This window comes from Monodon monoceros, unplaced genomic scaffold, assembly GCF_005190385.1.
Source record: "Monodon monoceros isolate NGI ecotype Baffin Bay Population unplaced genomic scaffold, NGI_Narwhal_1 Super_Scaffold_16, whole genome shotgun sequence".
Classification (NCBI taxonomy): Eukaryota; Metazoa; Chordata; class Mammalia; order Artiodactyla; family Monodontidae; genus Monodon; species Monodon monoceros.
In genome coordinates, this window is record NW_021703772.1 from 5,030,430 (window position 1) to 5,058,348 (window position 27,919).

Below are 27,919 nucleotides of genomic sequence, written 5' to 3' on the forward strand. Positions count from 1 at the left end.
AACAACTGGGTTCCCTCTACTCTTTAAACTCAAGCTAGGTAGGATGGACCTACAATGGAGCCCTATTAAATATAAGGGCTGTCTACACTGAAGGAGGTATAACCATCTCACCCGGGTTGGCATTTCTGCTTTAAGGGGGAAAAAAAGAAAATCAAATTTTCCTATTCTCCAAAAAAAAAAAAAAATCTTGTTGGGAGTAAACACGGCAACAGATGCTTGACATTTCTGTCTTTTTGGCTAATTGGACCAAAAGGTATTATCATATCATTAACAGCTCTCCAGGCAACAGCAAGCCTTGTAACACTTTACAAAGCACTTCTCTTCCCACCTCATGTCCGTTGTTCCTCACAGCATCTTGTGGTGCAAATATCACCATCAACCTCCACATCTAACTTGGCTGGAAAAGAAGTGCAGACGCCGACCAAACCCCCCCAGCCAGCAGGCATGAGACCCAAACCCAGAAGTGCTGACTGATTCTCACCTCCGCCCTCTTCCCCGTGGATTTCTGCTGAGACAGTTCATGGCACACAGTGTCCACAGGCGAGCTTGGAATCTTTCGTGTAATTTCCTAGCAGCCACAGGGCGACACTGAGAATGCAGGGCGGTGGGGCTGAGGATGTCTTTTCCTCGCTCCACTCACAGCTCCGGAAGGGAACTGCCTTCACAGCCCCAAATGGTAATCATCCCTGTGCTTAGGAAACTAAAAAGAAATAGACCTGCCTATCACTTCGTGTCACAGGGAAGAACCTTTTGTCTTCTATTACAAGTTAATCATTAAAGGGATGTTGCCTATAAGCTTAAATGATACGTAATGGCCCATCTCTGGGAACCCTGCCTCCCAGGTGATGAGCATTAAGCTAAAATACTTTTGTTCAGTTCACAGGAAACATCCTGACCAGGCCCACCTGTGAATGACCGCAGGAAGGAAGAAATGAACACATCCCCTCCGGAAGCTGATGGGAACCAGCAAGTGTTTGACTTTACTCCCTCCCCTTCTAGTATAAAAGGAGCCTGAATTCCAACTCAGGCAGGATGGTTCTTTGGGACACGAGTCCAGCATCTTCTCGGTTTGCGGGCTTTCTGAATAAAGTCGCTCTTCCTTGCCCCAGCAACTCATCTCTCGATTACTGGCCTGTTGTGTGGTGAGCCGTACAAGCTTGGACTCGGTAACATGTTTCATTTTTTTTTCCTGCTGATTTCCATCTTTACTTTTCCACGCATAAGCAAACGATGAATATCATTCTTGAGTTTAAAAGTGCATTTGTGGAGCACGCTATTTCCCTTTTCCATAAGAAAGAGGGGGGGGCATTATTCCAGCATCTGATCAGACAAAGTCAAGCCGCTAAGACCCTCCCCATAGCTGCAAGCTGGCCTCACATCTTGTCACCCTCACGAGGCCCCAGCTCAGGAGCACCTGATTTTCCCGGAGGAATGGTTTAGAGATTCTTGTCATTTGTAACATTTGCCTAAAATTTTCTTCTTAGCCCCAGAACAAATATCTGTAAATGTTGTTGTTCCCTAATTATTTAGGACTGGCGGGATGAGAGGACTACACTGGAGACAACTATGAATATTTTTATTTCTCCCCGGGAGAATATGAAAAGTCTGATCATGCATGTGCCAGAAAGGCTTTAAAATTAATTTTGCTCTTTTAACTTTGATCAAAATACTGAAGTCAGGTACCTATTACTGAGGTTTTGGAGAAGTTTCATATCATGACATTTAAAAGGGATTTTGGATCCCATTATTATTTTTACACTGGGGAAGAAAAGTTTTACTGGTTACATGTCCGTTTACAAAATTTAACCAAATCAGACTTCATTTCCCCTGCCAAGTTTTAAAAAACTTACACTGTTTAAAAAAGGGGAGGGCAGGGCTTCCCTGGTGGCGCAGTGGTTGAGAGTCCGCCTGCCGATGCAGGGGACGCGGGTTCGTGCCCCGGTCTGGGAAGATCCCACGTGCCGCGGAGCGGCTAGGCCCGTGAGCCACGGCCGCTGAGCCTGCGCATCCGGAGCCTGTGCTCCTCAATGGGAGAGGCCACAACAGTGAGAGGCCCGTGTACCGCAAAAAAAAAAAAAAAAAAAAAAAAAAGGGAGGGCAGGGACTACTATAAAAATGTACTAACCCTAAGGATCTAATTAATGCGTGGTGACTGGTAAGTTCACGGGTGAAACGCTCACGCTTATGACTTCAGGTGAAATGGGGTTTAACACACAGGCCACGGTCTTTAACAACTTCTTTTCACCCAGACCTGAGTAAAATAAAGAAGGAAGACTGAGACAGAAGTCAAAGTTCCAGGGTAAGACGAAAGATTTGAACTTTGCTATAACCAAATTTCCTTTCTTCCATATCTAATAAAATGAGGGGGGGAAAGTAAAAGCCAGATAAAAAGTTCACCATCTACCAAGAAAAGAAGCAAAGCTTTTACATAACCAACCTCGAAAACACTGACCTTAAGAATAAAAAGGAGGACTCCAGCACTGGGTGGAGAGTGGCTCCAGATCCCCCAGGGAGGGGGGGTGCTCAGGAAGGGGCAGCATGGCCTTTGTGCCCTGTCCCCTGACCGTTAGGAGGTTCCCAAATGAGCAGCCGCCAGGGCTCTCTGCAGGCAAAGTGCCTGTGATACCCAGACTGCAAGGAGGGGCCCCCGCAGGGAGTGACAGTATAACACAACCCCCTCCCAGCCCCCGCGGAGGCAGGGGACCTGGCGCAGGGCATCCAGCAAATTCCTAGGGAATGCAAGCGCCCTGTGTGTCAGGGCAGCTCACCTTTGTCTGGAGGAGATGCCCTAAGAGGACAAAGGGACCCATGATGCACTGCGATTCTCAGGGAAAGTAACATCCAGCCTCAGCCTCCGGTGCCTCCCTGCGGGCCCAGGGGTGTGACGGGGGTCTGGGAAATGGGAGCTCGGGCAGACTGGGCCAGCCCTCTGGGCCAGGGGTGTCTCCTCTAGCCTGTGTCCTGCCCCAGGAAACCAGATGGCAGGGGGCTCCCCACGTCCCATACCTGACCCAGGACGAGTGGCCAGCCTACGTGAACGGCCTGAGCAGTGCGTGTATCCCTGCACTTGACTACAGTCGAGACAGCGCCAATCTCAGCAAAGGGGAGGAAAAAGCTAAAGAGATGGTGAGACTATCGTGCAAAGATAGGGCAAGGGGAAAAAGACAGGGAGGGATTGCGGGAGTTCCCTTGTGGCCTACTGGTTAGGACTCCGGGCTTTCACTGCCACGGCCCGGGGTTCAATCCCCGGTCGGAGAAATGAAATCCTGAAAGCCGTGCAGCGCAGCCAAAATAAAAGGGGAGGCGGGTTGCAAGGGAGCCCGCAAAACCCAAAGAGCCAATGGAGGAGAAAACAAAACTCAAAAAGCAGAAGGAAATCCCTTCTGATCACTTCCCTCCCTAATGCCACTTATGAACAGACATTTAACAGGACAAGAACTCCAGGGAGAAGAAACGGAAACAATGAGGGAAGAAATGGGAACCTCTAGAACTGAGGACCAAACCAACATTTTGGAACGGACGAATACAATGTGAAAAAGTAAGGGAGAGAAGAAACACCGCTCAAAGCTGAAATTCTGACATGGAGGAATGGCTTGAAATAAACTCCGCCAAGATGAAAAAGACAGAAGTTAACTGACAGGAAGACAAATGAAACTAACAAAAGGATAAATGGTACCTCTGACAACAAATCCCCAACAAAAGAGCTCAAAGACTATTCAGAGATAAAATACAGAGGCATTTTCTTGAAATGCAAGAAGATATGAACCTGCAGATCAAAACAGCCCATGATCTTCCAAGAGAAAAAGACAGACTCTCAACGTCACTTTAAGGATGGAGCAAAACCAAGGCCCTGGCGAAAAGCTGCCATGCCAGCCAAGATGGGGGCTCTCATCCCACAGCAGGGCTCAAGGTGCACCCCCAGGAGCACACTCCAGAGCCACTTCAGGGGGTTGGAAAATGGCCAACGTAATAAGCATTTTTTACATATGTACAACTGGTGTTGAAACGGCTGTCACAGTGACAACCAACCTGCACTGGCAGGTATGTTACACACTAACCCAGAGACCAAGATGGTGGCTCTTGCTGCATCAGGTAACCAGGGCAGAGGCAGAACCCACCTGCTGGGATACGGGGAAAGTTGCAGCCTCGCCCTGGCCTTTTAAAAATCTCATCCTGCATTTGTCTGCGCCTGAAAATCATGAAGATTGCACAAGCAAGCAACCTGCTTGGGGACATGTCCCACCTTCCGTGAGGGACAAGCCGGGCACACGTGCGGTGACAGTTTTTTGTGTGATGTAGGTAATTTAAGCAACAACAAGGAGATAGTTAACCAGCTGGCCCTTGGCGATGTCACAGTGCACTCAGTGCTGACCGTGGTCCGGGGGGGGCTCCTACCTGAACACTTCTGTGGAATGAGAGTCACTGCCTTCATTGATTCAACATGGAATTTCAAGAGTGCTACTATTCCTACTACTTCAACACTTCGGGATGTATTTAATGGAAGAGTACCTTGAAATGGCGAATAAGGTGAATATGTATATATACATTTATACATATGTATATATATTTAAGTGTCACCTGTGTAGCTCAGGTTTTCTTGACATCAATAAAATCAAAAATTAATTGGATGAAAAGGCAGATATAAAACTGAAACAGGAGCCCCTTAAGCCCTATTCTGTGTTCATAAAACAGCTTTATTGCCGTCTCTGATAAGCAATGAGTCAGAAACTTATCAACTAGAACTTGTACAAGTTTTATTAACAGAACACCATGATGTATCAGAGATCTACTTAAAACATTTTGTAAAGATGGTATTGCTGCTCAAAAAAGAAACTGGAAAATTAATGTTTGGGGAAGTGGTTTGTTGCCCAATAGTTAAATTCAATTTCCTTACATCTTTACTTCCAAGAACTTGGAGAAAAAGGTAAATTAGCAGCTTAACACATGAAACCCATTAAGAGTTCTCTCTTCCAAGTGCTATCTCCTCACGACTAAAACAAACACAGAAACCCTGGGAAGGTGTAGGCTGGCTGACCTGGGCCAATCTCCAATCATCAACGTCCAGGGACAGGCCCAATTCCACTTTCGTAAGTTTTATTAGCTTTTCCCTGCAAAAAAACACTAAAATGGCTGGAAGATAGGATTAACCCAACAAAATGTTCTCTGTAATCACAGCGGCAGAACCTCAGGTACTGCAAAGAATAAAACATGCCCTGCGATACCAGCAGCCCCAGAAGAGGCAGGCAGGTCCTGGAGCCCAAAGCATCCTTCTTCTTGTGAAGATGTCCACGGGCTCTGTGGTGGACACGGGACGCTCTCTGGAAAGGGAAGCCTGGACTTTGCTGTCCTCAGCTCACACTCCAGGTGTGATGCTGGCGCCTGGGCCCGCAGCCTGTTCCCTTGGGCTCAGAGCCCCAGGCCCATTCAGGCTGCCCTGGCTCCACACACTCAGACTTCCCTGCAAAGCTGTCTTTGGAAGTTAGGACCCACCCCCAAAGTTCACATACTGTCCTCCACTGAACTCGGTACTTTCCCCAATAACTCAGCAGCTGTTCCAAGGGACAGGCAGCCTGCAGGGGCCGGCACGGCCCAGCACGCAGGAGACCTGGTGACCCGAGGTCCCGCTGAGGCCCCTGAATGTGGGTGCTGCGCCGTCAGGTGGGCTGTGGCACTTTCAGGACAGCAGTGTGTGTGTATCCAGGCAGGGGGAGCGCAGTGCAGAGGAACGGGCTCGAAGCCGCCCGCCAAGGGTCTGCCTCTGAGCTGGGCGACCCTGTGCGGCTTCAGGAGCGGCTGGTGTCTCAGCTCCCTTGTGTGAAAACTCAACGGACACCACCACCTGCCTCTGTAGTCTCAGCGACGGTGAGCGGGAGCTGATCTGCGTCAGCCGTCAGGCTCCCGAAACACTACCTGTGTGCCCTGAACACCAGCTAAGCCCTGCTGTGTTACACTGGCGACTTTGTCTGGGGACTTGCACATTGAGGGAGAGTCTCAAAGTGAAATTCAATGACAAGGAAGAACCAAGACCACAGTAAGCAGAGAATGAAAGAAATTCCCTCAATTCGCTCAAATTCCCATATGAAAACCAGGATTCCCCTTAACACTCTGTCACAATTCCAGGTACTCTGGAAGATCCAGGGTAGTAATTATTTTTCCCAAGTCTGAAGAGGTCACAAGATAGCAAGTTCTGGACGGTACTACTCATACTGCCCCAGGGAAGAGATTTTGTGAGTCCCAGTAACCGTCTCAATATTTATCCACGTGTACGGTGTGTCTCTAATCTCAGACGGGGACTTCCATGCAAGCAAGCAATAGAGGAACACAGGGGAATGGATCTGATTTACACTCCACCTGTGACACAGTTTGGCTCTTATTAGTATTTGGCAAGGGTTCTCCCCCTGTGTTCGCCGCTCCCCATTTCTCTGTTAGCTCCCTACACTGGGGCAATAAAACCTTGGTCTTCAGAAGCACCACGCAGCAAGCATTTAGCAAAGCCCGTTATGGGCCAATAATAAGCACAGTGCTGGTGAACAGAGTGAACAGGACAGAATCTCTGACTGTCAAGGGCAGCGGGAGGACACGGGAACTGACCAGGAGAGCCAGCTGGGTGGGGTATGGGAGGGGACCGGACCCCAGGAACAGACACAGCCTGTGCCCCCTGGAACCCACTGGGAACCCACCGAGCGGATGGGGTGGGGGGGCATGGTTTTCAGCCAGCCCCCTGAAGGAGGAAATAGCCACATAATGATGGGCCCCTCCCTATAAAATCTAATACACGGGCACACCTCGGAGCTACTGTGGCTTCAGTTCCAGACCACCGCAATAAAGCGGGTATCACAATAAAACGAGTCACGGGAACGCTGGGGGTTCCCAGTGCACGTAAGTTATGTTTCTACTATACTGTAGTAGTCAACATACATAGCTTAATGTCAAAATACTGCTAAAAAATGCTGACCATCATCTGAGTCTTCATCAAGTCATAACCTCTCTGCTGGTAGAGAGTTTGAAATATTTCAAGAATTATCCAAATGTAACACAGAGACGTGAAGTGAGCAAGTGCTGTTGGGAAAAATGGCGCCGACAGACTCACTCGATACGCGGTTGCCACAAACCTTCCATTTGTTTAAAAAAAAAACAAAACTGCAATATCTGGTTAGTGCCAATAAAATGAGGTATGCCTGTGTGACCAAAGAAGTAAGCTGTTTGTTGGAAATGTTCCAACACCCACTGTGGTGGCTGTACGTGAACTTTCCAGCATCTACTACAGTCTCTGAAATAGTTTGGTGGTAAGTGGAATATTAGTCGTGCACATACTTGTTTCCCTGGGGGGAAATGTACTTACGGTTATTTGTTTGTTTTATTTTTAGTATTCTGCACATTTATTTTAAGCATAAAAAGGGATGAATTACAAAAAGTACTGCAGATTCAGGAGAAAAGAGCCCAGCTGCTCACCTGGTGCCTTTAAATGAGGCCAAATCCCACCAGCCATGGCCTGGGACGAGTCCAGGGGCAGTAGCCTCAGAAAAGTGGGTGAGGAGGTGAGCTGGCCAGCACCCAGCAGCACCTTGGTGGGTTGCTCAGCTACCAGCACACGGGCAGATGGTCTCTCAGTCCCTCAGATTTTACTGCTCTCGACTAGTGTTTCCCACGTGAAAATAACTTGTCATTAAAAACAACTGTCATGTCAACTTTGTTTTTGAAAATGCAATTGTTGAATTGGACATGTAAGAGTACTGGCTTTAGAACTGTCTGTTCACACACATTTCTCTGAATATGAACCAGGTGCTTGTTTCAAGAAACTAAAACAGGATAGTGGTTGTGAGATCAGACCCTATGGAGAAACCCAGAAAGCCTCTGCATTTTAATACCTGATGTGTTGACACTGCAGAGCAGGGTCACAAGCCATCACGGCGAAGGGCCACCAGAAAGTGGCCTTGCGGGCAGTAGCCTTGCTTCGGGGTCGGGGGCGGGGTTGTTTTTGTTTATTTATTTTTACAGATCTTTAAAAATGCAACAATCCTTCTCAGTTCTGGAGCAGCAACAGTACAGGGAGGGGGTGACGGCTGTGGGAGAGCCATCTCCCCTTTGATATTTCTTCTGGGGACATGTCATTTTTTTTTTTTTAATTTATTTTATTTTCGGCTGCGTTGCGTCTTCGTTGCTGCGCGCGGGCTTTCTCTAGTTGTGGCGAGCGGGGGGCTACTCTTCGTCGCGGTGCGCGGGCTTCTCATTGCGGTGGCTTCTCTTGTTGTGGAGCACGGGCTCTAGGCACGTGGGCTTCAGTAGTTGGGGCTCGCGGGCTCTGAGCGCAGGCTCGGTGGTTGTGGCGCACGGGCTTAGTTGCTCCGCGGCATGTGGGATCTTCCCGGACCAGGGCTCGAACCAGTGTCCCCTGCATTGGCAGGCGGATTCTCAACCACTGCGCCCCCAGGGAAGTTGGGGACACATCACTTATTGTCTGGACTGTCCTCTTCCATTTCCGGGGGCTGGGGGAGAGGTGGAAGCTCACTCGCTGTAACTGTCTCATTCCCATGGAGACAGTGTCAGGACTTTAACAGCAGGATTCCAGGGGGCTCTGTCTCCAGGTCACTGTGCGCATCCTAGAGGGTGATCCGGTCTCTGAGAAGGCCAGCAGCCTGTGAGCTGGACACCACCAAGACCTGGAGCAAAGCCCACCATCCAGGGCTGGCAGGAGACAGACTGCCCTGGGGTGGGGTGTGAGTGTGTGTGTGAGTGTGTGTGTATGCGTGTGTTTGTCTCCCTCTCAGGCACATTCAGAACCTGCCCAGCCCAGGAAGCCCCTGCATCTGCAACTTGGAACACACCTAGCTTGCACCTGTACTGCCAGGCTCCTGCCCGAACCGGAAGGCGGGCCAGGGCACATCCTACAGCCAGTACTTCGTGGGACTAAGAAGCTGCCACCCCTCCTGATGGGGCAGCAGTGGGTCCAGTGTAAGTGGTCCCCGCGGCTCATTCCCACCGTTCTGTGTTAGCTCCAAGGTCCAGAGGTTGTCTGAGGACTCCTCCCGTCTGCCCTGCTGTGCCCCTCTCCAAAGCCAGCGCCTGTGTAATGACTGCTGGGAGCCCAGCGGTCCGGCCCCCTACTCCCTTCAGAATCCTTCTACGCACGAGGGCAATGGGAGATGCACACGCTGGCAGCCCGGTCCACCTGGAGATCACGCGGTCACACCCCGTGTAACTGACAGTCCCTGCACACAACCTCCCTCTTGGTTCAGCCTCACCCGCTCCCCTCCGCTGCATGGAAGGAGTCGAGGACACACCGCCACCTGGTTTCTGTCACCAAGCCCCACCCCCTCCACACTTTCAACATGCTTGTCCCACCCAAGCGGCCCTCAAAGAACAATGCTGCTCCCTTCTTTTGTTTGTGGTGTTGCCGTTTTGTAAAAGAAGCAAAACGGTAAGAAATGGGGCTCAGAAAAGGATGGCATGCTGGCCACACATGCTGCCCCTTGGGCCACATGGACGGAACCGAGCGGCTTCCAGACGCAAGTCAGGGGGGACCATCGGCTACACTCAGAATTCTTCCCGAGCCAAGATCCTGCCTCACAATCCCTCCCAACACAGGACATCCAGGAAGCCACTACAATGGGTAAAAGACTACGCTGTGAGTTGCATGTGGTTTCCACTTCTGGCCTGGGCCAATCACCAAATAATTGATTCAGTCAAACCATTTCAGTCATGTCGAACTGTCACCTTTTGTAGATAATCGGCAGCCGTACGTGGCGTGCACGCAGGTGCGCACGTACGCACACAGGGGCCTGTCCCAGCCCCTCAGGCCTTGTGCCCACGATGCCCCAGCTCTCAGGGGGCACCTTGGGGGTCCCTGAGTCCTGCATGAGGAGGTGACGTGGAGGGGAGAGTCTGCGGGCACCTTCATCACACTACACACCCTCCTTGTGTAATTCTTTTTTTTGGCACTTGGCCTATTTTGCTACTAGTATTTTCCCTTCTGCTGCCTTATCTCCACGTCCTGGCCCTGGGAGTTGACCATGGCCCCAGTGAAAGTCTGCCCTTAGAGTTCTAACATCCAGCAGGCGTGACCTCCCAGCGTCATCCTACAGGAGGTACATCTTCTTCACACGGCAATCCCGTCTCGCACCAGCCGTGACTGGAAGGTGGGCTCCACGCTGGCACATCCATACCCGTCCCCCTCTGGAACGTAAGCCTGGCCCCCTGACCCACTGCCCCGCATCTGACGGTGCTGCCTGCCCCCCTTTCTTTCTCCTCTGCCCGCCCCGAGGCTGGCCTCAGCCGGCATTTCTTCCTTTCTGTACAAACTTGCACAGAGAACCTCTCAACCTGTGGTCAGACTGCCTCGGTCAAGGACTGGTTATGAGTCTCAGAACTTGCCCTTCCCTGGGACCAATAAAATGGGGTGGGAGGGTGGGAGAGAAGTGAGCCTGTGAAAGGTAGAGATTTGCGAAAGGAAGCACAGAGGTGAGAGCAAACAGGACCTGGCCCTTCTGGTCTCCGGGGCACCCTGTTCCCACTGGGTAAACTGAGTGGATCAGGTCTGTTCATCAGGGAAGAGATCTGCATTACAAAGCCTCCCACTGGTTAAAACTTATAGTCTGCGCCTCAAGCAATGCCATCCAGAGGTGTCTCTAAGTCTTCCCTCGGAGCTACTGAGAAAAACATGCAACTCTTCCTCCCATGAGATGTGAGTTTTGCAGACCATGCAGTCACGAGGCCACCAAAACTGCCTGCCGCCAAGTGGGGAGACCCAAGCAATGGGAGAGGCAGGTTCCTCACTAGCTCACGTGCATCAGGTGATGAGGGGCTTTCTCAAGCTATACACCCATCCCCGGAGCTGCTCCAGGTACATAAGTGAATGAATTCCCCCTTTCTACTGAAGCTCAGTGAAGCTGGTCATCTCTCCCATGCAACCAAGGGATTCTACACTACGACAATGAACATGAACCAGATCAGAGCAGGCAGCTGCCTGGGTGAATGATGGACTGGCCGGCGGCCACTTGGTTCCCTGGATCCAGACCCGCTGCCAGCAAGGCGACAAAGTCAGGGCCCAAAGTCATGGGCAGATGTAGCAACGGACCAAGGAGAAAACACCTGGTGGCAATTGAGCTTTGACAGATCCAAGGACTATTTTCTAATCTGCAATTAAGTCGTGCACTTAAAGGTCTAAAAAACCATCTTGGGACTTAAAATTTCTCTAGAAAAAATAATTTCTAATTTCAAAGGTGGAACTTTCCAGACCCCAGTCTCCTTTTTCCTATTAAAGAAATGGTTTTGTCCTGAGGTGTCTTAGGAAAGACACGGTTGTGTTCCCAGCATGCACGCTACTATTTTGGGGTCTCTGTTAATCAAATGACATGAAGGAGGATGTGTGGGCTACCCTGGGAGCCCAGGAACACTTCCCGGCTGAAGCCAGCATGCAAGGCTGCTCAGCTGACCAGGTGTAAATCACCACCGTGAGTTACAGCTATTCATCCAGAAGCTTCTTCTCCCCTCTGGAACACACACACTGGCCACAGGTGCCATGCCCAGCTCTCAGTAGGCCCTCAGTTTCCCGGTGAATTAATTATAACAATACGGGACAATGTGTTCTGAGTCCCAAACAACCAATTCAAAAATACATTTTGTCCTGCCAATTCTGTCAATGCCAAAAACATAATCTCCTTATTCTAATTTTACAGCTGTCTTTTTCTTGTTTAAAATGAAGTAGAACACCCTTCTCTCTAATGATTTCTTGGAAGTTCTAGTGATTATTTTAGTATCCTTCGCCTATTTTAAAGGCACTATCACCCGATCCTCAGTACGGCTTACGTGTGAGGGGACAGAGTTAGCAGACGGTTACACAGATCAGAACAATGACAAGGATCAATGATATTCCTATAGTTAGAGGCTGAGTCAGCACCTGAAATAATTAAAGAAGATGGCTGAACTGGTTTCTGCTTTACCTATTAAGCCAACCTACCGGTGGGCTCTTAATTGTAAGGCTTCAGATAATCCTCATTAAAAACTTATCATGTACTTATAATCACTTGGTTGCAAGTAAGATGGTAAAGTTACGTTGAAACATTTAACTGGCTAGATTTCAAAACTACTCGAACTTTATTAGTGTTTACATATTTTGTTCATTGGAACACTAAACAGCACCAAGAACGTGTTTAGAAATAAGCCGAACATCTGCTGAGCAGTGGTAGCTCACAAAAATGTTTTTTAAGTTTATTTGATTTGGAAAGGGTTTCTGGAGCTGACAGTTTAAATGCATTTCACATGTCCCAGAAAGTAAGGCTGGTATTTACCACATGGCTTGTTTCTAAGAAACTAAGTAAACATTCATTTTTAAAAAATGACTTCAGATACCCATGCTCCTGAGAAGGCTTTTACTGCCCTGACGATAGACACATCTGTTGGGAAACAATTCCAGGCAGAGTCCTCAAGGGAAGTGGCAAGATTAACAGAGGGACGTCCAGCTCACAGTGACCTGATGGCCAGCAGCCCCTGACCCCGGAGGAAGTGACCATTGGAACTGCAGCCGGTGTGTGACGTCCCGGCTAGGCACGGGCAGGGCACAGTGGTAACCCCAGGGTCAGTCACCCTCGGGGGGGGGCACCCTCGGATTGGAAACACCGGAGAGAAGGCTAAGATGGGGCTGTCTCATCCATCACCGTGGCCACCGTGCTCTGAGGCCACGTCCAACCAGAGAAGCTCGTGACCCTGCAAGCAGCCCAGACAGAGTCCCCACCGCCCGGGTGCAAGAAAGACCTCAGAGAACTCAGCCCCATTCTAGAAGCCCTGTGGGGATGGTGGGCCAGTTTAAATTCCATCCTTCTTTCTAGTTTCCAAATGGCCCGATTAGGTCCTCTACTGACAGCCCTCTACTGTCATGACCTGAGCTGTGCTTAAAGCTGTTAGAATGACCGCACTGGTGAGGAGAGACAGTGCCTCAGGCATATTCGAGCCAGGCCTGAGCTGGTCGAGGACCAGGACGCCTGGGGCACGAGCAGCGGGGATCATGACCTCAGCGCCTGGTGGACACGAAGTCCTGAAGCCACACCTGTCAGAACAGCCCAGGAGGCAGGGCTGCCCACCTGAAGCAGAAGATGGAGGAGCGAAGGGGCAGGACCCTTATTTACGAGGTACGCGTCCCTGAGCCCTCTCTCCATGCCAGGGCTAACGCAGTCTTCTGCACGCTTACACTCATATTCAGTCCCTACAAGGACTGGGGAGCAGGGAGGAGTAAGCTGAAGTTCAGGAGGATGGGTAACTCACCCAAGGCCACAACGACAGTAAGTGGCTACGACAGGCTGGGAACCCGGGTTTCAACCACAGGCAAGTGCGGGCCTGACACGCAGGTGAGAGGCGGTGCCGTCGCAGCCCTCGCTCGTGCTGGCACGTCCCCCATTACCGGGCTCGTGGCCGGAACCTGCAGGCTGCCGGCCTAGATTCGGGGCTGCCATGGCCTCAGAGCTTTTTTACCCAAAAATGTGAATTGGCGAAGAGCCTACAGGAAGCTGGAGTCATTCACTGAAGGAATGAACCTCTGATGGATTCAGCTCCTGAGGACCTGGGAACGACAGGGTCAGTCGCCCCCAAGTCACACCAGGCCGAGGCTCCGCTCCACAGCAGGTGGCGAACCCACCTGTGTCACACCTGGATGAGGGCTTACTCCAGATTCCAACGAAGGGGAGCTCTCAGACAGCGTGACATCATCCCGGCACTTCCCACCCATTTGGTGGCCCTAAGTCCTTGAAAAATTAGCCAAGAGCAGTTAACTTTATCGTCACAGGAAGGTCGGTCTCTGGACGTCCTTAAAGTTGTTTCCACCAACCTTAACACCAGCTACTCAGTCTGCTGGGCGCTGCGCTGTAGTGCATCTTAGAGCTAGAGGCCCCTTCCCCTCCTCCACCGCCATGAGAGCCGCTGCTGGGCAGCAGCCTTTCTGGGCCCCAGGTCCCCTGCGTGGCCCACCGTGAGAAGCACAAAGGGAGGGGCACACAGAGGGAGATGTAGCGGGACAAGGTCTCAGCAAGGGCTCAGCTCTGAAGCTCAGAGCTCTTGGGGACACCACCGTGTCCCGGTCTGCAAGGGAAAGTGTCTCAGGTGGCCCACGTTTCCATCAAATTCCTACATAATACTGGGCAGCCTTGGTTTTCTTTCCTTTTCTTTCTTATTTTGAAGGAAGAGAGCAAAAAACTGCGGCAGGCCCGTGGAGTCTGTGGCGGGGGAAGGCAGGGTGCACAGCAGACATCAAGCGCACAAGCACAGGAGATGGAACTCGAATTACACGCCCAGATCCTCATTCACTGTCCTAATTAGCAACCACTAATAGGGCACTGAAGGCAGAGGAGTAGTCTCCACCCGATTCCTTCCGTCAGAAGTGAGTGACAGCTGTGAAATCCCATCAGAGGCGTGACGGTCACACGCACACTAACCTAATGTTTGTGACGGTCTAGGAGACCAGCCATGAGCATGGCCAGTGAGGTCTGGGGCAGCTAATCGCCCTTCTTGTCACCAAGAAGTAACGGGGCAACTTCAACAGGTCCGAGTGCAGCTTCTGTTTCAACACCAGATGTGTAATATGCACATACTATTACGGGTTAAATTCTCTCCCCTAAAAATGTGTTCCAGTCTGAACCCCCAGTACCTGTGGGCCTAAATCCAGAGACGAGTGTCTTCATGAGATGAGGGAAACCTGGACACAGACACAGGGAGAAGGCCCCGTGACGACACGGCAGAGACTGGAATGATGCGTCCACAAGTCCAGGAACGCCAAGGGCTGCCAGTCACCCGGAACGTGGATTCTCCCACATTCCCTCCAGAAGGAGCCAACCTGTCAGCAACTCGATCTCAGACTCCTGGCCTCCGGAGCCGTGAGAATACATCTCCATTGTTTCAAGCCACACAGTTTGTGGTAATATGTCATGCAGCCCTAGGACTCGGATACGCCCATGTATCTCACGCACACGCACGATTAAAAGGGTATTTGCCTGCACAAAAATTTTACTCTTTGGATTATTTTTGTGCACTTATAGGCTCCCTACTGGGTTACCCACTTTTGCATTGTTAATCCACTAATTAAAAAACACACATAAGGGCTTCCCTGGTGGCGCAGTGGTTGGGAGTCCGCCTGCCGATGCGGGGGACGCGGGTTCGTGCCCCGGTCCGGGAGGATCCCACATGCCGCGGAGCAGCTGGGCCCGTGAGCCATGGCCTCTGAGCCTGCGCATCCGGGGCCTGTGCTCTGTGACGGGACAGGCCACGGCGGTGAGAGGCCCGCGTACCGCAAAAAACAGAAACAAAAACAAACAAAAACAAAAAAACCCACACATAGTATTTAAATCCATTCCCTCATTTCGGTTGCATCTTTAAAATAATCTAAATTGTATGAGTCAGCTGCCTTTGCCACAGGGATAAAGTACCAACCCCAATGTAGCACACAAAGCACAACAGGTGTCATCCTCTGAGAGGTGATGGAACCTGCACTCTGGAGAAGGCTGGGGGTCCGAAAACAGAAGGCCCTGACCACCTGCACCCTCCCAGCAATCTAAAGATGCCCACCACAGGTCAGAGTAACACTAAAGGACATTTACACATTAATTAAAGCAAAAGAAGAGCCTGTGCAGACGGAAGAAGGGCAGGGAAGCTCCAGTGAGCTGTGCGCACAGACAGAGCCCCCAGGAACACGCCTCCCATGTAAAGCCGCTACGCTGTATGGGGCAGGCAGTGGATCACTCCAGCCATTTTAAGAGGAAAGGGGGATAAAGCTGCAGGTAATAATAACAGCAAGAAAACGGAGAGGTCTCACAGCTCAGCCAGAGGCCAAACCTCTCGGCCTGGCGACCGTGACACACACCTTCAGCTGTGTCCTAACCTGACCCTTTGCTACGAAAGAAGCTGCAGGTGGTGTTGAGCTGTAATCGGCTTCATCAACCTCCCACACACCCCAGAGAGGATTCCCTTTGCTCTGATGTTCTCCATAAACCTGGGTGATGACACAGAACACTACAGCTCCAGAACATTCTCTGTGGAAAGCTTCTCACTGAAGCGAGCAAGGGTAATCGATGGATGTTAATGCATCCGGCAAGGACTGAAATCACTTTGCAGCCACAGGCTCTGTGACCGGGGGCAGGGACTTCTGTGTGCCAAGACGATGAGAAAGCAAGGCTTTTCTCATTCATTTCCTTTTGGAAACAACAAATTACGGTTCCCTCCTGCTGCCACGTGGGACTCGCCCCAGTACGTGGACAGAACATGGGAAGCAAAGACATGCCCACCTGCCTGGTTCCAGGGCGGCTGGCCTCTGGGAAACAGCGAGTCGTGGGGACTAAAGGCTTCCAGGCACCAGGCGGCGCCTGCTCACAATTCTTGCAGGTCCCGGAGGACCTGACACACGTCCCCTGGGGGGACCTCTCTACACTCCTGGCAACGTCAAGGAACAATCCCCTGACCTCTCAAACGGTGAGAGGACAGGTGGCCAGGTGGCAGGGCCAGCTCCTGAAGGGTGCGAGCAAAGATCTCGGACAGTCTTTCCCCTGACCCAGGAGCCCTTGGGCACAGACCCCACTGAGGGGTGAGATGTTTCCACTTTGCAGATGAAAGAAGGGACGTCCCGTTAGCGAACTCGAGAATGCATCCACCCTGTAAAATAATGTACTCTGAAAATCGTATGATACCATGAAATTCCCGGAGTAAAATGTGTTACCTGGAAAGTCGAAGAAGTAGGGCTGTTACAGATCACATTTAGGTCTCCCCACTGGGTACAGTTTTTACTTTTGATGTGCGAACGTTCAAGAGAAAGGCCTTTGTGTTCATCAAAATATAAGGGCCCGCTACAAAGAAATCACAGTCAGGGCCAAATGCGATGGCACAAACTGAACGCCCAAAGGGAGATGGCAAAAGCCACAGTAAGGACGAAACAGCACCACGCGGGGAAGGGGAAGGTGGCCACAGGCGGGAGAACCGGGGACCCGCACCAACCACGCCAGACGTCGAACGGAGCACAGGAGAATCCAGCTCGTGGCAGCAAAACCAGGGCCCAGACCACGAAACCTCCAGGGACCCCCGACCAAGGGGTCCCCTCAACTGAAATCCTGAGCATTCCAGGGGCACACAGGCAGATTTACTTGAGGAGGTGATCCTCTCACTTGCAGTCCAGCTAATTAGCCCATCAGCAGCTGGTGTCATCAATCTACACAATTGCTAGACCCGAGGAATAAGGAGAACCCCCCAAGAAAAAGGCTCTAAAAAACTCTCGGGTATAATCAAAATGACTATGGCTAAAACCCACAGTCACACACAAAGGCACAAATACACAAGGACAACCCAGGTACGGATTCCAGGAAAGAACACGGCCAACTTTCTCACCTCTCTAAAGAACGCCGATTTTCTAGCATCTGTATCCATTTTTCAGTGTCTAGCTATGCTTTTCCTCATTGATTCCCACATTTGAGCCTTCACTTCTCATCTCCCTTAAACCATCATTTCAATATGGATAACGAAAAACGTAGGCCTTTCCCTCATGTGACCACCACGAGACTTTTATGGTGGGATCGCAAAATGCTGCAAAGTCATGGCAGAGCCCCACGCAACGACTGCCACAGAATTCCATCTGCCACACTTTTCTGAACGGTTACACAGTATCCAAGACAGGAGTTAAATACTAGAACAGGTGTTACAGGAAACACGTGAAGCTACTCAGGACTACTGCTAAAAAGACATCTAAGGGACAAAACAGGGTGAAATGTTGAACTTAAAAAAAAAAGGAAAGGATCAAATGAAACAAAATAGGATGATATACACAGAACAAGGAGGGAAGGGAAGACTACAGCACACAGTTGTGTCTCTCTCCTCGCTCTTCAAACAAGACAAGCGCTGCCATGAAGACAATGTATAGTTACCTGCGTCCATATCTGCAAAGAATGGAACAGCCAGTAAGAAAAAGAAGGAACCAGAAATTCAGTGTCTCAGAGTTGGATTTCAAAAGGTCACATGGAGAGAAAATATAATTTAGAAAACTGTGTGTGCACACTCTACCTGGATTTGGGGACACGGGAGCTAAGCGGTTTCCTAGCATTACTACCATCATTTTATTTAAAGCAAAAAAAACAAAATATGGATATGTTAACTGAAGAAGTAAAAGCCTCATGGCAAAAGAAATCGCTTCTTCTCACGCAAAGTGATTATTAAATGTTTAGAATACAATATAAGAGGGGAAACATACTCAAACACATGGTGGTGGGTCATCTGAAAGGCTCGGATCTATGACTAAGGAACAGTACACACAAATTAGGTATAAACTCAAGATCTAGATCAGAGAAACGTCCAAGCAGTAACAGTTAAAGGGGTGACACTGGATTCACATCTGAAGGGACAGAACTATTCGGTACGAAATACATTCAACAGCGTTCATGGTTTGACTCTATCTGCTCCAAAGGCCGAGATGGTTAGCGAAAAATACTGCAGAAGCAGCAACATGCCTACGGATTTTTACTGCTTGGTTATGTTATTATTACTTTTCTCGACGTGGGATACATCACAGTAATGATTTAGAATATGCTAACAAAAAATTCAGAAAGCTAAACTCTCTAGAGGTGGAGACTGTGTGACACACGCAGCATACCTTCGGGAGACTCCTCCTGGACGTACGTGCCGGTCAGATAGCGATGCACCAGGGCCGACTTGCCACTGGCTAAATTACCCACAATGCCCTGAAACACAGAAACGGGCAGTCACTAAGGAGTAGTCAGTATATCGTGCTATTCAGCAACTGCAAATAGAGAGGTTAAAATGGACAGCCATCCTGAACACCACCACGACCAGGCACCAGCGGGATGGCCCAAAATGGGCTAGTTCAATCCTCCTGCTGGGGAAGAAGGGATTCCAACACCTTCAATTAACCTCTCACGTTTTATCAACCTCTACAGCCTGAAGAATCAACATGGTTAGAACACACACGGAACCCCATGAGCGCTGCTCACGTCGGGAAGGTGTACAGTGAGCTCACCAACACGTACTGTGGACCCTCGAAACACTCAACAAGGTACGAGGTTCAATGGGGCGCAGTGGCAGTACAGAGCCACAAGGGGATTAGGAGGACGTGCATTCCGTCACAACTCTGGGGTAGGATTTGCAGCCGGGTGAGACTAGCTGAAAAAGAGCCACAGCAGAAAAGCACAGCGCCGGGGAGGGGACCGGAGTAGAGAAAACGGGACCAAGGCGGGGAGAGGAGGAGAGCCGGCCTGCATCTCTGGACACGGGGTCCACACTGCAGGACAGAGCAGGGACCCACGGTCAAGGCGGCAAAGGTGTTCGTGCTGGATGGAAACCAGGTCAGCATGACGTGAGGGCCACTGTACCAGCAAGCAGGAACTCACAGTCACCGGCGGGCAAGGCTGGCTTCACCCTGCCTTCTTCAGAGAAAGCTCCCGTGTTAACACAGCTGACACACCTGGACTCAGGTGGCCGTGCCTGGGGAGGCCCTCCCTCTGCTCGGGATCTCACTCCCCCTCTACCTTCTGTGCAAAGACTCTCCTGCATTTCAATCTTTTCCTCCCCGGCTAGAACTTTCCCCTCTGCATTTAAGCATGATCCAATCAATTCTCTCTTGAGGAAAAGCAGGATGAGAGACCTGCCCTGGACACAGGTCCCCCGCCTACGAAGAGCCTGCCTCCCTCTTGCCCACTCTCTGACCCTACCCACCCCCAGCCTGCTGTTTTGACCCTATGGCTACAAGGACACTGCTCGAGGTCACCGAGGACTTCTGTTTCTAAATCCCCTGGCCCTCCCCTTGCTGCATCACGGGAAGCTGTAGAGGAGATTCTCTTGCTTCAAACTTCCCGCTCTGGGCTTCCTCTTCAAATTACCCCCGGCCCACGCTGGCTCCTTCCCTAGACCTCCTAGATTCCCTAGATCCTGGATTCTAAGTACCCCCCCCCCCTCCAACCAAGGGAGCCAGGCTACATCCCACCTACTCCCAGTAAGCTATGGATACCCACTCTCATTCTCCAGCCCCACCCCCTCTCAGGTAAACCCATACACACCTACACTGGTACTGAAACCTCACACGTCCAGACCTTACCGTCCTCTCCCCAACTGCTCAGCATCCTGCGATCACATCACCACTCAGACTCCCAAGCCAGACACCTGGACGCTGTCTCCAATTCCCACCCCGCCCAGATGTTCTTTTGAGGGTCTCCACACACACACACACACACCCCCACCACGGGGCAGGCTGTGCGTCCGTCCGCTGGATCCTGGGAGAGCCTTTAGCTTATCTCCCTGCCTGGGAGCTCCCCCTCTTCGCCCAGAGAATACCAGAGATTCTTTAAAATTGACACTGCAAAGATGCGACTCCCTCATTTCACAACTCTCGGGAAGCCTCCCACTGCCTGCAGGCCAGAGTCCAAGTATTTCATGAACAGACAACAAAGCGTCTCCCTCGAAATCCTCACGATCAATTCCGCTGTAGGCACCCAGGTCCGGCAGGGACCACACGAACATATCACTCACCTGGGCACCCCTCCCTTCACCTGAAGAGAGTTTTGGGTGGTTTCCCTGCTTCTCTACACACCCAGAACACTTTACACTGACTGCTGACGCTCTTGACGCCACCCCCCAGTACGCTCGGGTCCCCGAAGACCAAGAACTATGTCTCTGATGCTGGCAAGGACACCTCTCTGAATGCCTACACTCAGCACTGTCTCCGGCCCCAGTAAAGTGCCGGTAAACGTGGGATGGTTGGATGGATGGATGGAACGGGGGTTGGGGTCTGTGCTTGATTGGCTGGATAAATGGGTGACGGTGCCACTAATGAGAAGAACAAACATAAAAGCGAACAAATTTGCCACGAGATTGTGGAAAGTAAGTTAAAACCTGATCTAAAACCCTGAACCTTCCTGTCCCTCCCACTGTCACGGTCCTTTCTTCCTCAGCTTCCGACTCCCTGCTTCGTCCTCGATATGCCAGTGACCAAACACCATCCTAACAGGCCTTGCAGACTCCAGACGCCTAGATAGTTCCACATCAATCACTGCCCAAAATAATACTCCTACTCGTGGGTCAGCATTCGGTTCACATGTCACCTCCTCTGAGAAGCCTTCCTAATGCCACAGCCTCAACCGGTGCCTCTCCCCAAAGCTCCCTTAGTGCCCTCCTCCTAACGCTACCTGGCCACTTACCTCTTTGTTTTCCCAGCATCGGTATGTGGGTCTGACTCTCTCCAGTGCTGACAAGGGACTGGGTCTCGTTTGTGTCTGGTTCTCTACCCCCCAGCATTGCCCACAGCGGACTCCTAGCAACACTGGGTGAATGAATGAATGAATGAATGACACTAACGCCAGTGAGTAGAAACGAGATGCTTTATTACTACAGCTCCAAGCCCCAGACTATGTGGACGGATCCTAAATAAAGTTGTTTCCCTTCCTGATTTGACTGATGTCTTCCCTTCGCTTTGGGCCTCTATAATCTGAGAATTTCTACCTATTAATTATTCTCTTGCTCAAGGGTACCTCCTGCTTAGTCAGCTCCACGCTGAGAAAATCCGAAACAGTAAAAGCCGCAGAACTGAATGTTTAATTAAGATCAGGCTTTTTCTTTCCCGAGGAGGAAAGTGTTCAAAATCACTGTTCAGTCTGTGCTTTCTGTGTGTGGCAATGTTCCCTCCTTCTTACATGTCAATGATTTGCTAAGAATTTACTCACCCCTTCTAGGGATCAAATCACTCAATCCCGGGCAGGGGCGGGGGAGGTGTTTTATTTGGACTGAATGGCCATCTCATACACCTTCTTATGTTTGCGCACCGTGGGCATTATTTTAATTTGAAACACTGGCGGAAACTGACAACCAGCTGTGAGGAGGAAATAAAGTGAGGGATGAAAATGCTCTTTAAGCTGTAAAGCTGCACTGGGATCCATGAACTGCTACTGGATACAAACTAGAGAGAACGGAATCAGGCCAGTCTGGGTCTACAGGCTCGGGGAGAAGCAAGGTAACATGGGAAAAGGTGTCCTGAAAATCACAGAACTGTGTATTCTGGTGGCGACACGTCATCACACGGGCCCGGCATCCTCTGGGCAGGGCTGTGAACAGTCACATCACACGAGGTGTCTTTCTAAACTGAGTTCTCTACTGTCCCCACACTTCACCATGTACCAGCTTATACACGTGGTTTGCTGAAAATAAAATCGAGGCTTTTGGTAAAAATCCCAGTTGAGAATTCAATGAAAACGCGCAAATAGGATATGATGGGTTGCTGACAGACGCCCACCTCTACAGGCCAGGGATCTATGGAGTGGTTTCCTTTCCCCCCCAGAGGTAAGTGTTCAGCACGTGCTGCCTAGCACAGGTCTGCAGGGACCCGAGTGTGGACCCAAAGCAACTGGCTCCCGTCACACAACCTCAGGAAGCATATAGCATGGCACTGCCACTCTTGAAAAGAACGCAAACATTGGGGAATTCCCTGGAGGTCCAGTGGTTAGGACTCCTTGCTTTCACTGCCGAGGGGCCGGGTTCAATCCCTGGTCAGGGAACTAAGATCCCACAAGCCATGTGGTGGGCCAAAAAAAAAAAAAAAAAAAAAAAGAAAAAGAAAGCAAACATTGACATTTTTTCTCTGACAGATTCCAGATGGTTTATGGCCCAACATGACATAAAGAGTCCATTTGAGGCTTGCTATTATGTCACTGAATTGCTGTGTTTCTGAAAGAGTCAGGGGTTCCGAGGGTGCTGACCTAAGGGACCACCTGTCCCGGGTACTGTACCCAGGCAGGACACAATCGCAGCCCTGTGGATACACAGAGGCTGCCCCGAACAAAGGAGCATTTCTGTAGACGCTGGGAACGCCTTAGCACAGAAGGGATCTGCTGAGGAGGCCAAGCTGCCCGCTGCACCCCCCAGCAGGGGGATGCCCGGCCCAGAGCGGAGCTGGCCATCCTGCTGGAGTCTGGGCCGTCCCCGCACGGGTCGGGGGCAGGGCGCCTCCCCCAGAAGAAGTGCAGAATCCTCCCCGTTTACTTCTCCGTGAGATGGAGTCCACCGCTCCTGTGAATTCCTCCCCATTTACTTCTCTGTGAGATGGAGCCCACCGCTCCTGTGAATTCAAGCCAACTTTGTGAGAGTTCTGTTTTAGGATCATAAATCCGCACCACCGGTTAACACAAGCACCCCTACACCTCCAAGCATTGATTCCAGAAAACTCATGCTTTTGAAATACCAGCAGAGAACAGGTTTTGGTAGAGGCGTCCTCAGTCACGGGCTGCTATGCGGGCTCTGGTAGAACCCTCACCACCTTTAACTCCCCAAACTGGGTCTAAACCATGGGCCTTGACATCCTTCAACTTTAAACTTCAGCTCCTCCCTTGCACTGGCCACACTTCAGATGCTCTACAGCCGCACAGGGCCCATGGGTGCCACCCTGAAGACAGAGAACATTTCCACGTTGCAGAAAGTTCTGCTGGCAAACTCCAGGTTCAGATACCGGCTCAGCGTCTCACTAACCAGGGCTTAAGATGTGAGGCTCCGCCCCCGATGCCTGGGGAGTGGGGACAACAGCACCACCGGCTCAGGACTAAAGGTGGCGGCTCCACCCAGGAGGTACCCCACGTCCCGCACAGAGTAAGAGTCGTCATCATCAGAACACTGTTCCCCTTGCTTTACTCCGACGGCAGGACCCCAATCTTTGGCTCAAGAGGCCGCCTCTGAAACTGGGAAAGCTCCCTGGAAACCTCCAAGCAGCATCCCTGGCCGCGCAGCCGCGATTGCTGACGTCGCTTCCTGACAGTGTCCTGCGGGATTCGCTCTGTTCCGGGGACAGCGTCACAGAGCACAGGGGACAGAGCGGCACTGTCCCAGGGCTGGGCTTGTGGAACCCGCGCTTCTGGAACGGCCCCGGAACCGTGGGCCCCTTTGCCTCCCCCCAAGGAAGGAGCCACCGAGAAAGGTCAGACCTGCTGGGAGGAAGGAGCGGGGACGAGAGGGGAGGGCAGGGGGCCTGGCCTGGACGCCTGGCAGTGGCAGCGGGGTCACACATCAGACGCCCTCGGGCCGGGGGGATGTCAGGGGGCCTGCCCACAAGCCCTCCCTTCAGGCCTTAAGTTTCAAAACCTGTTCTTCCCGGTGACACTGGAAGTCACAGACACACTTGTTCTTGCTCCATCTCCTTGTCTCGGAGGGAGAGGCCAGAAGGGCCCTGTCCCCCACCCCCCCCGAGTCCACCCGCAAAGCACCGCAGGTGGCTGGGGCCCCGGGAGGGGCATCTGAGGGCCTCTGGGGTCACCGGGCAGACAGGCTGGAACTGCTAACAAACCCTGGGGCCTCAGAGAAGGGGCACGTGGGGGGACAACATGCCGAGGCTGAGGGCCCAGGTGGGCCGAGCAGAGCAGGCCGAGGGCCTGGACAGGATGAGCTGACCTGCTGTCACCACGGTCAGTCTGTCACGTGAGAAGTTTAAGATACACACACACACACACACACACACACACACACACACACACACGTCCTCCAGACGCCGCGTATTTCATAACAATGTGATTATGTAACAGTTCTAGCTGTCCTTTCTTCCATCCCCAAGTGCGGGGGGCGGGTGACGTGGGGAGAGGCTCAGAGGTGTGGCTGTTAACGGATCCAGCCATTTTTTATTTAAGTCAATTTAAATAGTGTCACTGAAAGAGTACTTAAAGTTCATAATAAAAACAAAACTTTAAATTTCATGCTACTCCTTTGTAACACAGTATACAGTCACATTTTCTCAGTGATGAATTATAATTACATCTTGATGCCTCGCTACAGAGACTGTCCATGACATCCTGCAAAGGACTAATGAGCTGTGTGCGTGTGTGCGCGCGCGTGTGTGTGTGTGGGGGACAGTCTCTCTCTCACACACTCAGATACGAGAGACAGTGGTGGGTGGACCCAGCCCCGCACACAAGGCCACCTGCCTGGCCGTCTGTCATGACCGTCACGGGCGCCCTCGGGACTCCAGCCCTAACCTCAGCCTCACCTGGCCCCTCCCCAGGACGCAGCAGAACACGGCCCACCTCTGGGCCCCAGGGAATGAGAACCCTCACGCCCACCGGGATGCGGGCTTGGGGCACTCACAGGTCACACCTCATCTCTTCCTGAGCCCCCCTCCAAGCCCCCCTCCTGCAGGTGAGGAATGACCACGCCCAAGGCCAGAGCAAACACTCACCACTTTGAGCTCCGGGACAGATCGACTTAACGTCCATTCCTGGCTGTTCACAAAGGCATCTGTAAAACAGGAGGGTAAAAGGAAGTGAGATGCTGAGACTTACCGAAGTGCAAGGTCAAGATACCCCCAAGGTGCCAGTTTTCAAACGGGAAGGACACCGAAGACGGTCCAGCCCACCCCTAGCATCACTTCCACCCAGAGAAGCTGAGATGTGCCTGGTTCACACGGCTGTTCCGATTCCAATCCGTGTCCTGCCTCCTAAAACGTAACACACGCTCCAACAACTCCGAAGTCCTGCCCCAGCCCTGTAGGGTCCACCCTGCCCAGGGGTGTTAAGACCCTTCCTATCGCGAATGTGGGCAAGTGTGAGGACGAAGGAAGCTCCTGGCTTTCCTGGAAATGACCCTGTAGCCAGTGAACTTTGGGCCTTTTGGGTTTTCACTAAAATACTCACTTGCCTGAAATCCCCCCAATAAAGTTATGGTAGGTGATGGTTGGAAAATCCAAGTGTTTACAATACAACACTATGGTTTAGAAGAAGACTTTCAAGCTGGAGTTTTGATCCTCAGAAACATATTAGACACTGAAGGTCCAGTGAGAACACCTTGGGATGTGTCAGAAAGTCAAGGGGGAGGACTTCCCCGGTGGCGCAGTGGTTAAGAATCCGCCTGCCAATGCAGGGGACACGGGTTCAACCCCTGGTCCGGGAAGATCCCACATGCTGCGGAGCAACTAAGCCTGTGAGCCACAACTACTGAGCCTGTGCTCTAGAGCCTGCAAGCCACAACTACTGAGCCCGTGCGCCACAACGACTGAGCCTGTGCTCTAGAGCCGCGAGCTACAACTACTGAAGCCCATGCACCTAGAACCCGTGCTCCGCAACAAGCGAAGCCACCGCAACGAAGAGTAGCCCCCACTTGCCGCAACTAGAGAAAGCCCGAGCACAGCAACGAAGACCCAATACAGCCAATAAATAAATAAATAAATAAAGTTATTAAAAAAGAGAGAGAGAGCGCTGTTGCTGTGCCTGTAACAACCCAAGGCTGGTTTCGTACATTTGGATACATCCATGTAATGAAGGCTAAGTCGCCAACAAAATGTTTAAAACCCCAACGTACCAAAGTGCAGCCATCCCAAAGCTATAGGGTTGTGTGTGTGTGTGTGTGTGTGTGTGTGTGTGTGTGTAAAATACCCACACGAGCCTGTCCATGCTGCGAACACTTCTGGAAGGATAAAAAAACTTCACAGTTGCTGATCTAGGGTTAGGGAACCAGGTGGCCTGGGGACAAGGTAATGAAGAGATTTTCTTTTCATTGTCACCTTTTGGTACCTTCCACATTTTCTACCATCTGGCATGAAAAAAAAATTCAATAATATAGTTTCTAATAACCTTAATAGGAAAACAAAGAGAGCAAAGTGGGAATTGAAATGAGCTCCATTCACTAATGCACGGCCGGTATTTAAGCACGTACCACCAAAGATGTTTATCACAAGTATTACATACTCATTATAAATTAAGCAGGGCTCCATTAAAGAAAGACACGTATTATATAAACACTGCAACAATGTGTGTGGTGCCTTCTTACTTGCAAACATATCTTCCCTCGAATGGAATATATTTGTTTGTGGCAACTAGCTTAGTAAAATTAATGCCTGATCTACCTGACCAGATTAATAAAATTAATGCTTGACTTAACCAGAAAAACACATCTTCAGTTTTTAAAGATTTACTTTAAAAATGTTCATCGCCTCCATCATTGCCCGGGCAGGACTGAATGCTGCCTCCCAAGAGGCTAAATGAAACATAACAAAGATGCAGCAGAAGACGTACACGCCAGATACTCCTTCACGCTAGTCCTCTATGGATCGGGACCTTTCTGTGGGCTGGACTCCCTAAGTGGGAGTTACAGGGATGACAGTGCAGCCCCTCTGGAAGAGTTCATCACGGGGTGAGCAGGGTGGGGACCATGGCGACCAGACCAGTCGGCTGCTCTATTTAAGTCCCACGGTGCAGCAATCCTTAAAGGATAAACACACGTGCGTCGGGGGCACACACCCAGCAGCCTGTGCGTGTGTGCGTGTATGGCAACACGTGTATGGGAAAGCGTGTGCACGTGCACGTGTGTTCTCAGAGCAGCTAGAACCAAAAGTCACGGAAGATGTGTCTCATTTCAGAAGAGGCCATTCTGCGCTCCACTCAATTCCCCCACTTGGAGTAGAATAATCTTAAGAAAACACATTCCCATGCGCTTTTGAAACGCTACTGGACTTGAATTTAGAATAAAACACACCCAGTAAGCGCTGACTGACTGCTTTTAGCCTGTCGGGGACACTGAAGCCCCTTTAGCTGTCGTCACTGGGGGCCAGCATGCTGGGCGTCCTCTGTAATGACCCAATACGGTTTAGGAAAAGAAGCTGGTTAATCATTCCTTATCATTAACATGGCTCCACTTCAGGTTACATTTTATCTTTTCAATTTAAATCATAATAGTGAAAAGAAATTCTCAAAGAACACCAAGATTAGGGAACCTGAAGTAACAGGGAACTTTTATCAGGAGTGAAGAACCCAAACTATTAGCTTCTTCAGAACAGAAATCTGAAGGCAGTTGGAGAAAGAAAGTGACCTCCCCCCCACCCCCACCCCCCCCCCCTCCCCCCTCCCCCCCACCCTCGCCTCCAAAGCAGACTCAGGGACAGGGCCTAAGGACACAAGGGGAAGTTATCAGGACGGAGCAGGAAACCAAAACT

At 51.0% G+C, this 27,919-nt stretch overlaps 1 protein-coding gene across 3 annotated transcripts in view; it reads right to left on the reverse strand.

The window, feature by feature from the left end:
- AGAP1 (ArfGAP with GTPase domain, ankyrin repeat and PH domain 1) overlaps window positions 1-27,919 on the reverse strand; it is a 562,113-nt gene that overhangs the window by 349,995 nt on the left and 184,199 nt on the right. For all 3 annotated transcript variants that reach the window (XM_029224417.1, XM_029224416.1, XM_029224418.1), the window contains exons 2-3: window positions 25,172-25,230; window positions 18,608-18,695 (exon numbers count right to left, since the gene is read on the reverse strand). In XM_029224417.1, the coding sequence (XP_029080250.1) occupies window positions 18,608-18,695; window positions 25,172-25,230 (147 nt within the window). The remainder of the gene's footprint in view (window positions 1-18,607; window positions 18,696-25,171; window positions 25,231-27,919) is intronic.